The sequence below is a fragment of the Eumetopias jubatus genome, unplaced genomic scaffold (assembly GCF_037043125.1).
Source record: "Eumetopias jubatus isolate StellerSeaLion01/CBP00866 unplaced genomic scaffold, mEumJub1_p1.0 scaffold_4, whole genome shotgun sequence".
Lineage (NCBI taxonomy): Eukaryota > Metazoa > Chordata > Mammalia > Carnivora > Otariidae > Eumetopias > Eumetopias jubatus.
Window position 1 is genome coordinate 9,781,433 of NW_028274810.1, and position 12,820 is coordinate 9,794,252.

Here is a 12,820-nt window from a genome sequence, read left to right on the forward strand (position 1 = left end):
GGACTTCGCTGAGTTAACCAACGCAAGGGGGAGGATGGTGCTCAGCGGCACGGATAGAAGGGGTGGGGGGCTCCGTCCTCCAGAGGGTGCTGCCCCCTCACTGCCTTCTTGAGCCCCTTGCTTCCCTCCTATGGAAGCTTTCCCACTCAGCTCACAAATCTCAAGCACAACCTTGAGGAAGGAAGATGGCAAGAGCGTTGGTAGGAGGGCCAAGACCTAGGAGGGAAAGTGATTGTGGAGATGGTTCTAGACGTGCAGACCAAAGAACTGAGTTAGAATCCTAGCTCTGCCACCTGATGGTTCTAGACGTGCTGACCGAAGAACTGAGAATCCTAGCTCTGCCGCTTGCTCCCATGTGATGCCGGGCAAGCCACATACTCTCCCCGTGTCTCAACTCCATCCTCTTTGAAATGGAAAAACGAAAATCTTCCTGACTCCATCGGGACTAGATGTGAAGATTAAATGCTCTGACAAGTCCTCTAGTTTCGGTGGCTAAATAATTGCTAGCCCCCAAATCACGGAATAATATTTCCTCCTTTTTTTTTTTAATCTAGCTTTTTTTTTTTTTTTAAATTATGGACTTTTCCTTCTGAAAGATACATGGCCACAATCTTAAAGGCCTCTAAGCTTAGTGCATCACCGATAAAGGAAACATTTATCCGTTTCAAATCCATCCATTCATTCATGCAATTGCAATTGTGGACTCATCTTGGGCTTTACACTGAATTATAAAAGTGAAATATGGCTTCCTGCACCTGCCTTCCTGGTCCAAAAGGGAGAGTCCACAGTGGCTGTTTCCCTTTTCCAAGACACCTGCCTGGGCACCTGTTTTACAAAGAAACAGAAGCTCTCCCTAAGAGGAAATTGAACTTGTAAACTTGCAATTTTTAGCAACTAAATACCTGGGAGACCAGTTTAGCTGCCTTAACTCAGCTTTCCCAGATGCAGGAGAATCCATTCCAGCAGGTCTACATCCAAGGCTGGGAATATAAGGGGAGATAATCTGTCAGGCTTGTGAACCTTGAATCAGGAATATCCAAGTTAGCTTAATGCCTTTAAAACAAAGGAATTAAAACTAATTCTAACCCACATATGAAGCAAGGTTCTCATAGTCACATCTGCTGGCACAGCCATCCCTGAGGCCTTCAGTCACAGAATCATGAGCAGGGGCCAGAAGGAACCACCCCATGACATACCATCTCCTGGCGTGACTTCCTACGAGCCTGTCTTCTCTACCGTGTGGGGCCAAGACTGTATCGGACACACTGCTTGTGCCCAGATCATTGTATTTTTTACCCATGCCCTGAAAGGAGAGACGAATGGCCAGGTTCCTTGTATTCAGGCAGAAAAATCCAGATCCTTTAGGAATGATGGCTAAAGCTTACTCTGTGTCTAGGGATTTAGAAGTACTAACTCATGTAACCTACAACCAACCTTATGAAATAGGTACTTTTATTATCATCATTCCAATTTTACAGATGAGGAACCAAGACTTAAATAACTTGCCCGAAGTCACACTCAAAATGGCAGAACCAGGATTTGGACCAAGGTTGTTTGGCCCACGGGTCTGTGTGTTTAAGTGTCATGCTGGGTTGCTCGCCCCTGTTCTGTTCTTGAAAATACCCAGGAATGCAGAAGGATTATGTCCATTATGGAATTTGTCATCCTGAAAGTCAAAAAGCTGTCCTTGGATCTGGATGAGGTTTCTCTTGCCTTAATGACAGCCTCATTTATCGATGTATTCCGTGAATGTTTTTTGAGTTTTCCTTACTTCTCTGTAGACACAAAAACCTTTCATATTCCTAAAATTAAGCACTAAGCGAAAATTTTGACTTCTCTTGTTTACATAAAAACTGCCACTCATTGAGATTTTTCTAGCAGAACCCAATTTTTATTCCTTCTATCTTTTCCTTTTTATCTCCAAATCTGCTCTAGCACGTAGAGTAGAAAAGGTTCCTGTATGTAGCTTTCCTTTTCATTAGTTCCAACATTCTGTGGGGTTTTCCATCAGAAACCTATAGTGCTGTCTTGCGTGTTCAGCTATAGTACTGAGGACACCTTTGTCCCTTTACAATATGGTGCCTAGACGACTTCTTCCCTCCCTTTACGCGAGTCTGTCTTTTGCACCTCAGATTTACTTTCTACGTGAATCAGGGTCTATGTCGTTGAATTTTATCCTCTTCATGAATTTCTGATTTGTCAAGTTCACTTTTAAATTTGGTTCTCACCTTCCAGAGTTCTTCCTTCTGGCTTACTGAAAGTAGTCATGGAAAGTGTTTTAGAGAATTCCCTATTGTGGTCTATGCTTTATAATACATAACCCACAGATGCCCTGTTCTGCCCAGAGAAGGGGGACCCAGAGGCGGCAGGAGTAATATCCCCCAACCTCAACTCCACCCAATCCCCACAATGATAATGAACTCTAAAGCCTGTGCCCCTATTCACCCCAAGTGTCTGTCATACACGGTGACTCGTGATACACAGCTTTCCCTCGCTCTCACGACGTTCTCATTACATCACTTCGCTTTTACAGAATACCTACATTAGTACCTGTTTTTGCTGATGAAAAGAAGTCCGAAGAGGATTTTTGATTTTATGACATGTTATTGCTTCTTCACTTTACAATATTTTGGTTCTTAGGAATGTTCTACTTTTGGATATCAGAGGAAACCTGTAATTCAGAAAGAGGTGGAAAAATCACGCAGGCAGAGGACATCTGTGCAGGAAGGGGCTGTGGCCTCTTCTTTCCGAGCAGTAGCTCTGCTTTCCAGGTAGCAAGGCCTGAGGGGGCCCAGTCTGGATCTACAGTTAGCAGTCCGTGTTGGCGACATTGGAAGTAACTACACCCACTCAAAGCAGAACTGCCAAGAATGGCATGCATTCCGCCTGGAATGTACAGGAATGAGGAAATGCAGAGAAAAACCTTTACCCAGGGGCCGCAAGTAGCCAAACAAAGGCTAGAGCTCCCGGGGAGAGGAGAGACTTGTTAAACAGAAGGGCTCATAGTGGTGGGGACCCTGGGCAAAAGAAGAAACCTTTACAACAAAAGGGCAGTTGCCGGACGGAATTCCGCGGCAGGTGGTGAAGTTCCTGGTAGAGAAGGTGTACATTTCAGGCCACACGTTCAGTCAAGCCAGAAATGTAACTTTACACTCTAGAATCAAACCTGTAACGTACCCAGTGGGAACTGGGTCTGGTCCCATGGATGGCCCCCACTCTCACCCCACGATCCCTAAAGGTCCGGTGTCTCGCTGCTTCTCAGGCGTAGACAGGTGGGGGATACATCTGGTCGGAGTCTGCTGTGGTTCTGTGTGGCCTCTAGCCCTTGTTCCCAGCAGGTCACCACTGGTCCTGTCCATCCCAACTGTGGCTTCGCCCATGTTCTTCAGAGCAACAGAGAACCGGTGGGGCCTCCTGGCAGACTTTTCTGCCCTCATGCTCCAGCACCGAGGTGTTCTCCAAGAGATTCTGGGGCCTTTCCATTTCCCAGAGTTTCATTCTGAAACAAAGCATGGATGCCCTATGCTCTGAGATCCCCTGGAACGGTGGCGTTTCTGTATGTGGACACACATGCGCACACACACACGCGCACACACACTTAACACACAGGCACAGAGCTTCTTCTCAGGGACTTTCCAGAATCTTTGTTTTTAGCTCGGGGTGGGGTGGGGATGCTGAGGGTTTAGGGCGTGCTTTCTCTTACTAAACGTTCTTCCAAAACTTTGTGTTTATGGTATAAATTTTATGCTCCCAGTCCTTAAAGGTTTAGGCTTTAATTTTTTTTTAATTAAAAAAAAATTGTGTTCTTGAGGCTCACAAGGCTTGTCTCTGCTTTTCTTATGAATCACCCCTCCCCTGGGGGCCATAAATGCTGATGCCTGAGGAGAGGGAGGGCAGACCATACAGGAAATGGTGAGAGAGGGAGGGAAACCCCATTTACTATCTCAAAGCTATGAAACCAGCTATAAATCAGAAGCTTCGTTTGAAGGTTTTAGAAATTCCGGGTTGCAGAAGACTAAGTGTCCAGGCTACGTGTTCTTGGTTTGTAGAGCTCTGAGGGATAGCAAGTTATTGGTTTCAAGAGAGGGCACAGAACACTGAGGACCAGGCAGGGGTTCTTCTGATCTGGGATGGCACTTGGCTGACTCAAGCCCGGTCAGTTTTCACATGCAGGTCAGCAAATTGAGCCGGGCTTTGAGTTAAGAACCAGCCACTTCCCTGTGAACTTTTAATATTTTTTTATTTAAAGTTTTTATTGCTTCCTTTGTGTAAGCTGCTTTGTGGCTGGAGTTCTCATCTGACTCATTTTATAGAATAATCCTATAATTGAGGGTATGCACCAAATGGCCTAAGAAACCCTCGTGGAAAAACCACTCCCTGCTCCTCATGCTGGAAGCCATGTATGTGCAGGGGTTACTCAGATTTCTCGAATCCTGCTTCAGATGGCTACGAGTTCCTGGAAATCCTGAAACAGGTTGCCAGGGACAACACCGACAACCCTGACCTGAGCATCGTGTGGATTGACCCGGATGACTTTCCTCTGGTGAGTGTGTGTTCAGTGTGAGACCCGGAAGCATGAAGGAGGGTGTGAAATAGGAGAAGCATGTGCAGAAACACAGTGACCACCCCTATGCAACATGGAAGACCTTGGCAACATTGTGCGGCAACATATAGCTGGTGCTGGTGCCGACACCCACCATTCTCACTCCCTAGAGACCAGGGATCTGAGCCACCCACACGAGTGAGCTGGGTGATGTTCTTCTGCTAGCACTTCCATTTCTGTCCCTTGTCCCACTACCTCCCATGCTACAGCCTCTTTCATGTTCTGGGAGGGGACCATCATTCTCAGGCAACCTGAGTTGGTAAGTAATAAAAATCACACTTGACCATTTTGCATAGAGTGAAGAACTTCATGGAAGGAAGGAGTAGCGTCTCGGAGGGCAGAGACCCTGTCTCGAATGCATTGTGTTCTCCCAGGTCCTAGCACGCTGAATGTGTAAGAAACTTAAAGTCCAAACTCTTGCTAGTGCCAGCGATCAATGGCCAGAAAGCCTTGATTATATACTTAATTTTAAAGAGAATAAACAGAATTTGTATGGTACAGGAGCCCAGTGGTGATGACAATGGATGGAGCTAACATATTGTATGCCTGTAACTATAGTAAATTCTTCACAGGCACCATCTCATCGAACCCTCCCATCAACCCTGTGAAGTAGGAACTGTCAGAATCCCTATCGGACAAATAAAACAATAACTGCTGTCAAGGTTAAAGCTACTAAGTGGGAGATATGATATTCCGACCCAGGTCTGTCTGATGCCAAAGATTTATCTACTAGTCAGTCAATAGACTTTAGCTTGAGCTAACTGCTGGTAATCAGTACAAGTTTAGTTATCATTTGGTTATAAATGATAACTTCTCTTCTTCCGGGAATTAGCATTTGTTGCGTAGGACCTGACTGATCACATCATGATTAAATAGTCAAAATTGAGGGAGTTTAATGATTTCAAGGGTCCTGAAATCCAATCCTATATACAGAATAAGTCAGAGGCAGAGACTTTCATGGCATCTGAAGCCAATGTCATTATTCTGGGTAATCATAACAAAGTCATGACCTCATAAGACCCTAAATACTATAACTTTTTTTTTTAAAGATGTTATTTATTTGAGAGAGTCCATGAACAAGGGGCAGAGGGAGAGGGAGAAGCAGGCTCCCTGCTGAGCAGGGAGCCCGATGCAGGACTCCATCCCAGGACCCTGGGATCATGACCTGAGCCAAAGGCAGACGCTTAACCGACTGGACCACTCAGGCGCCCCCTACTATAACTTTTTAGTTAGCTTCTGCCTGGCTGTATTTTGAGTTTATCTGGACTGTTTTGTTATGCAAGCTTGCAGATGGTCTGCAGTTGTCCCAATCTATTCTATTTGTTTGTTTGCCTTGGTTTTTACAAAAGAGAAATCTTCAGATTGTTCAGATTTCCAGGTTCCTACTATCTCTGGTCCCCATCAGGCCATATATTTGCCTTGGATACTTTCTGCCACTGAACATTTGCATTGCTTAGCCCCATGGCCCCTGACTCCTTTAGTCTCGCCCCAGTCAGAGATTAGTTCCTGTGGATTCCAAGCCTAGTGAGTGGAAAAAAACAAAAAAAAAAAAACAAAAAAACCCTTTATTGGCATGACACTTCCCAGTCTTCCCAGCCACCTCGTGGATCCGTGGATCTGAGTGGCTCAGGGTAAGGGATTTTTAAATGGGAGATTGAAAGAGAAGTGGAGGAAAATGGCTCTCTCACCACACATAAACTATAAAATTCCCAAACAGTCATTTGGGAACCGACATTGGGCCATCTCTGTAATATTCTTCCTTACAGCTGTAGAAGCTTTTATATTACATGTTTTCATAGTTGGTGTTATGAACTCCTTTTTTCATACTTATCAAGTGCTTGAGGGCGGAGGCCAAGCCTTCAGTTTCTGAAGTGCCCGCAGCTGTTTTGAAGAACTTTAAGCAATGGTGACCTATGATGGGATGGCAGGTGGATCCAGCCACAAAACGTGGCTTTGACCAGGAATGCCCTCTGTCTGCTGTCTAATCTCATTGTTCATTGCTTCAGCTCGTTGCCTATTGGGAGAAGACCTTCAAGATTGATCTATTCAAGCCACAGATTGGGGTGGTGAATGTGACAGATGTGAGTATACCCCATGAATGCTTGCTCACCAGTCACCCTCAGCTTGTCCTGTTTTCTGCCATGCAGCCCAGACTGTGATGCCATGTATAGGAGTCTAGCCTCCCCTGCAATGAGCAGGACCCTCGGCCCTGCCCAAGCTCAGGAAACTTGCCAGTGTGACCCCAGCCTAGTCTCTGAGCCAGTCCCAATCCATGGCTTCAGGATTGTCTTCCATGGGCACTTCCTGGGAAAGGCATAGGCACGTTTCCTTGCTTATGGGGCCAGCCCGTCCCGTTTTACTATTTGGAACTTTCCATCCAAGTAAACTGTCCTGTATTTTCTCCTAAAGCCCAACAACAGATTCTTTTTTACACAAAAGAACCCACGCGGGAAGCTGCTATTGCACAATGGGTGACTGCGGGGAGGGGGCAGGAGGAAGATCATGAAGGAGGAGGAGGGGCCCCTCCTCACCATGCAGACACACTTGAACTGAGTGAGGGTGGGAAAAGCTGGTGTGGTGGACTGGCAGAGCATGAGGAATTTTAGATCTCGCTCTCTGTGGCTGATACAACTCCACCGTAACAGAACAGATACAATAGATAATGAGCAAATAACGGACAGAAAGAGATGGTCCCAGAGAAGTCATTAGAGCCATAATTAATTGTGGTGGAAATGCTTGCGAATGGGGCCAGTTAGCATGTCCTGTTATCCTGTTGGTAGGCCTTCGGTCCCCTGGGGAATTCTACGTTTATTTATTCTGTACACTGCATTTTAAACTGATAATAATAATTAATACTTTCTAAAATTTACTCCAGTTAAAACATTTGTAAGTAAAACAGTAGACTCTAAGGCGAACAGCAAAAGTATTTCCCACTGCCCTGATCCCTTTCCTAGTCCCATTCCCGGAGGGAAACATTGGTGATAGTTTCATGGCTATCCTACCAGAATGTCGTGTACGTGTTTGTTGTTATTATATAGGTATCTTGTAGATACGCTCATGAAATCAGAAGGAAAAGAAAAAACAGTGCAAATATAGTTATGATTCACAATAATACTTGATTTCAGTACCCCTGGGAACTGCCCCAATCCTGGGCTACCTCCCACCTCCCAGCACTTTCCACGGTATCAACCTAATGGTGGGGATCAGGAGGCAGGCAGGTTAGGGTGGGGAGGGTCTCTTCCAGGCAGTGCTTTGATCCGGAGGAACCAATCTAGGGTGGGAAGGCAAGGATGAAATTCGGGGTGAGTGGTAGGGGGGGTGGCATCTCAGGTTGGGGCAGCTGCTGGGCCTAGTGTGCTGGGCCTCGCCCATTCCCCTGCCAACCCTCCACAGCCTTGCCTCCATACCCACTCTCCTTCTCCAGAGACCTCTGGGGGAAAACTACACACACACACATGCACACACAATGGAAGACACGTTTCCCTTGACATTGCACAAGCGGGCTGCTACACATAGCATTCTGCACTGAGGCATTCCCATGAAACAGTGTGCACATGTTCCTGATGGCCGGGCCCGGCTGCTTGGAACCCTCTGGTCTGGCTGGGCCTTCCAGCACTTGCTCACTCGGTCCCTCGCTGCAGGCTGACAGTGTCTGGATGGAGATCCCTGATGATGATGACCTGCCCACGGCCGAGGAGCTGGAGGACTGGATCGAGGATGTGCTTTCCGGAAAGATAAACACTGAAGATGATGACAATGAAGATGGGGATGACGGGGATGACGATGAGAATGAAGATGACGATGGCAATGATTCTGACGAGGAGTCTAATGACGACAGCGATGATGATGATGAGTAGCCTGACTCTGAATGGTGGATGAAAGCACAATCACAGCGGCCCACTACCATTCAGACAGCACCGGGGGGGGGGGGGGGGGGGGGGAGGGTGGCAAGCAGCGCCGGCCCACTCCCATCAGCTCCTTCCCCTTTCCCATCCCTTCTCCCACCCCCTTCTCATCGGGAGCTGTACCATTCAGCAAAAATGCCTCTAAACCCAGTAATCCCACTCAGCAAGGACAATTGGAGAATTATTCCCATGTGGACTGTCTTGATTGTCTCAGAAAAGCTCTCGTTCTTTGCCAGACCATCAGTGGTCATGGCAGTGCCGGAATCTGGCGGTCTGGGGACAATAATCCCCTGAAACCCCGACTCAAGTTTACTTGTTGTCTTTGATGTGACAGTAACAGAATTGATAGCTGGCAAACTGAAAGCATAGAGTGACCTTACAGTCAGAGCCCAGGGAGACCGAAGATTAATTCATTTAGCCCGCGTGTCTAGAACATCAGTGACGATCCCTCCTTAAGGCAAGAGGTGCCCTCTTAGGAAAGGCTCAGTCTTAGAAACAAGTTTCTAAATCAGGTTCTCTTGGCTCTATTAAACTTATTATTTCAAGTGTATGTCACACCATTATGAACTCAGATCCAAGTATTTGGACAGCTATCGGGAGGCCTTGAAACCCATGTGTACAGACGTAACAATCGTTTCTAGGACATTAGGATATGGGATGGGAGGTTGATTTGCTTTCTGAACTTCCCTTTACTGACAAGTCTCACATTATACACAAGGGAGTGGGGGGAACTGGAAGGATTAAAGCTTTTTAATCTTTTCTGCTGGGTTCATGCCCCTGATTGAGTCAGCTGGCTTCCTAGCCTGCGCTGGGATCTGGATACACTTTTCTGTTGCTGCTAGTGAGCCCTCCCATTGGGAGTGAAATGTGGTTTATCCAGGGGTCAATCAATGCTCCATTCGTCAGCCCTCCCACACTTGAGCAGGACAATAGCTAGAGTTCATAACGGTGCCCTGAGGCACTGAGAAAATCCCAAAGTGCCTTCCAAACTATCTAGAAGTTACGTTGTGCTCGGTAGTTTTAGCATTAAGTTTGCATTATCATGTTCTAATTTATTTTCTCAACCTTTTAACACGCGTAAGACACTGTGCAAATTCTTCGGAAATAGAGTAATCCTTTTATGGAATAGTAGCCAATTAATTCTGTCATTAAACTTATACTTTGAAAACATTGAGACTATCTTAAAAATCCTCTCTTGGTTTTTTCCAATCCTGCTCATTCGCTCTTGGTTCCTCTCCTACCTCTCTGTTCCTTCTGTTTTCCTTTCTGGCCCCTCTTCCTCCGCTGGCCCTTTAAATGATAGTGTTTCACAGTATCTCTCTACTTTAACATTCTTCCAAGGTACCATCATCCATGCCCATCAGCTACCACTTGTGCGCTAATGACCTCCAAGTCTGGGGCTCTAACCTTGACCACTCCCTTAGTTTTAGATCCACTCGTTCATCTTGGTTTGGAGGTTGCACAAGCAATTCAAACAACAGAGCAAAACCCCAACTCATTACCTTCTCCACTAAATTCTCCTTCTCTTCATGGTGTCCCAGATTGGAAGAGCGATATCACCACGTATCCAATTGTCTATGTGATCCGAAGGGGCCCCCTTGCAACCATGGCATTTTGCGCATACCCCCAATTGTGGAAATTGTCCTTTAAATTGTAGTACATGTTTACCTGTCTGTCCTTTCGCTAAATTGTAGGCTTATTGGAGGCAAGGGATTTATTTATCTTTGTATCCTCAGCAGCTAGCACTTTGTCCAGCACAAAGTAGATATTCATTTATTGAACTGATGGGTGAATAATTGATTAAGCAGAGTACCTATAATTCCCGAGTACTGTTGGATAACAATGCTTACAAGGCCTCCTTATTTTTATTTCTCCCCCTCACAAAGCCAGGCAGACAATTCCCAAGCTGGACTATGCTGCCATCTAGCCAGATCCAAACACACCTCTAATAAGCTCTTGGGAGGTACATTTTCAAAGCAATCTTTGAAGCTAATCTTTCAAATAGCCAAGGAATGTGGTCTGTCATGAAAGTGTCTATTCTCCAGCCCAGGAAAATTCCCTTGCTCCTGGAGGCCTGAGTAATACACATCAAGTTAAATCATGTTGTGGTACTCCCATGTCAGAGGCACAGAGTGGTAAGCTAGTACTATTTGTGAGTAGTAGTGCTGTTTAGTTATTGGTCTAAACCTTTGTAAGCTCGTATTTATTGAATGTTTGGCATGTGCCTGGAGCACTAGGCTATGTGCTTTACATGTATTATGTCATTTAATCCTTACAAAGCTCTTATGAAGTAAGTCTTGTTATTATCCCCATTTTACAGATGAGGAGACTAAGATGCAGAGGGCCCAAGTAATTTTCCCAGGGTCACACAAACACTTTAAAGGAATATGATTGTAACCCCATTTTTATACTAAATCAGGGATTTAGATGAAATTAAATTCCTTCATCAATCAAAGGATTCCATTTCTTTTCCTCAGATAGAGTCCTGAGATGGACTCAAGTGAATTTCCCATAATCCTTTTCATGGCTTACGCCAAGATACTCTTTCTCTTTTCCTCTGGAGGGCATAATCACCTTATCCCACATTGGAAATGGAGGCTAATTAGAACTGCAAGATCTGGCCATCCTGTTGGGAAAAAAAAAACAAAACAAAACCATTGTGTTATCAAGAATTTATAATCATGGGGCACTTGGATGGCTCAGATGGTTAAGCATGTGCCTTCAGCTCAGGTCACGATCCCAGGGTCCCGGGATCGAGCCCTGCATCGGGCTCCCTGCTCGGCGGGGAGTCTGCTTCTCCCTCTCCTTCTATTGTTCCCCCCGCTTGTGTTCTTTAGCTCTGTCAAATAAATAAAAATCTTTTAAAAAATGCACACTTTCAGTGTATTTTTAAAAAAGATTTCATTAATTTGTTTGTTTGTTTATTTGAGAGGGGGGAGGAGGAGAGGGTAAGGGAGAAGCAGAGGCCTTGCTGAGCATGGAGCCCGATGTGGGGCCTGACCCCAGGACCCGGAGATCACGACCTGAGCCAAAACCAACAGTCAGATGCCCAACTGATTGGGCTACCGAGGGGCACCCCCCTCAGTGTATTTTTAAAAAATAACATAACTAGAGACAAGCTTGTCTTCTCCATAATAAGGCGGTGTACTGTCTAGGCCCTAGTTCCTATAAGGCAAGAAGCCCACACTGGTAATAATGTCACTTGTCGTAGATCATTACTAAGTAGCTTTTGATCAACAATCTCTGATACATGCAGACACACGCTTCCTAAGCGCAGATGGGTCCTGGGGCTCTGCCCTCCAGCTTCCCACTCTCACCAGGGTGTCTCAGCCTTGCTCAGTGAGCATCAGAATACTGTCTGCTGAGCTTATTTAGAAAACACAGATGACTCTCACCAGCCCAGATACCATGACATGCCACCTCCGGAGCTGGGGCCTGACCATCTGTATTTTAGAAATGGTCACCAGGGACTGACACAAAGCCAGGGCAGAGACCAAAGCTCATCCAGTCCCCCAGTCATCTCACCCAGCCCATGGTTACCAACATCATCTGTCTCTAGCCAGGCTCTCGTGTTTCCAAAGCCCTCACCCCAACCGTCTCTCCTGAACAGCTTCATCTGGAGCTCCCATAGGGACCTCAGACAAACACGGCTTTGGGGTTTAAAGATCTCCCCAAAATTAGGTCAAGAAGTCAACAGTGCAACATTAATAATTAATAATAATAATTAATAATCTCCGTTATCATAGAAAAACAGCAATTTGGAGACTAGAGATGAGGAAATTGGGCTTCCCAGCTTCCTACCTCCAATTGCAGGCCAGCCAAGGGAATCAGACTTGTAGAGTGGACCCAGGCTCTTGCTGCTTAGTGGGCAAGGATGGAAGGGAGGAGAAAAAAACCGGACCTTCAATAATCACTTCACCCCAAGAAACATGGACAAAGGGCTGTTGTCCACTAACCAGGTAACTCACTCTGTCTCTGGATGGGAGTAAGGTTTAGGCAAAAGGCCAGCAGCGGTCAGGAAAAGATCCTTCTTCATAGAAGTGGAGGAGCAGGGAGGAGACATCCCCCTCTGACATGCTCAAGCCAGAAGCCTTAGAGCCATTACGCCGTGTCTTGCTTCTGCACCGAATAGGGAGCAGGGGCTGTGCTCCCCTCTGCGCCCACACTTCCTGTGTAACTGAGGCTTTATGGTCTCTCACCCGGCTTGCTGCAAGGTTCCAGCTGCTCTCCTATCTCCCATCCAGCCTGCATGCTGCAATCAAGTGATCTTTCTAAAATGAGAAGCTGATCATGTCACACACATGCCTAAAAT

General features: G+C 46.1%; 1 protein-coding gene across 1 annotated transcript in view; it reads left to right on the top strand.

Annotated features, from left to right (window-relative positions):
- CASQ2 (calsequestrin 2) overlaps positions 1-8,460 on the top strand; it is a 67,195-nt gene extending 58,735 nt beyond the window's left edge. Inside the window, exons 9-11 of the mRNA XM_028102117.2 lie at positions 4,443-4,543; positions 6,610-6,684; positions 8,245-8,460. Coding sequence (XP_027957918.1) covers positions 4,443-4,543; positions 6,610-6,684; positions 8,245-8,460 — 392 coding nt within the window. The remainder of the gene's footprint in view (positions 1-4,442; positions 4,544-6,609; positions 6,685-8,244) is intronic.
- The last annotated feature ends 4,360 nt before the right edge of the window (positions 8,461-12,820 follow it).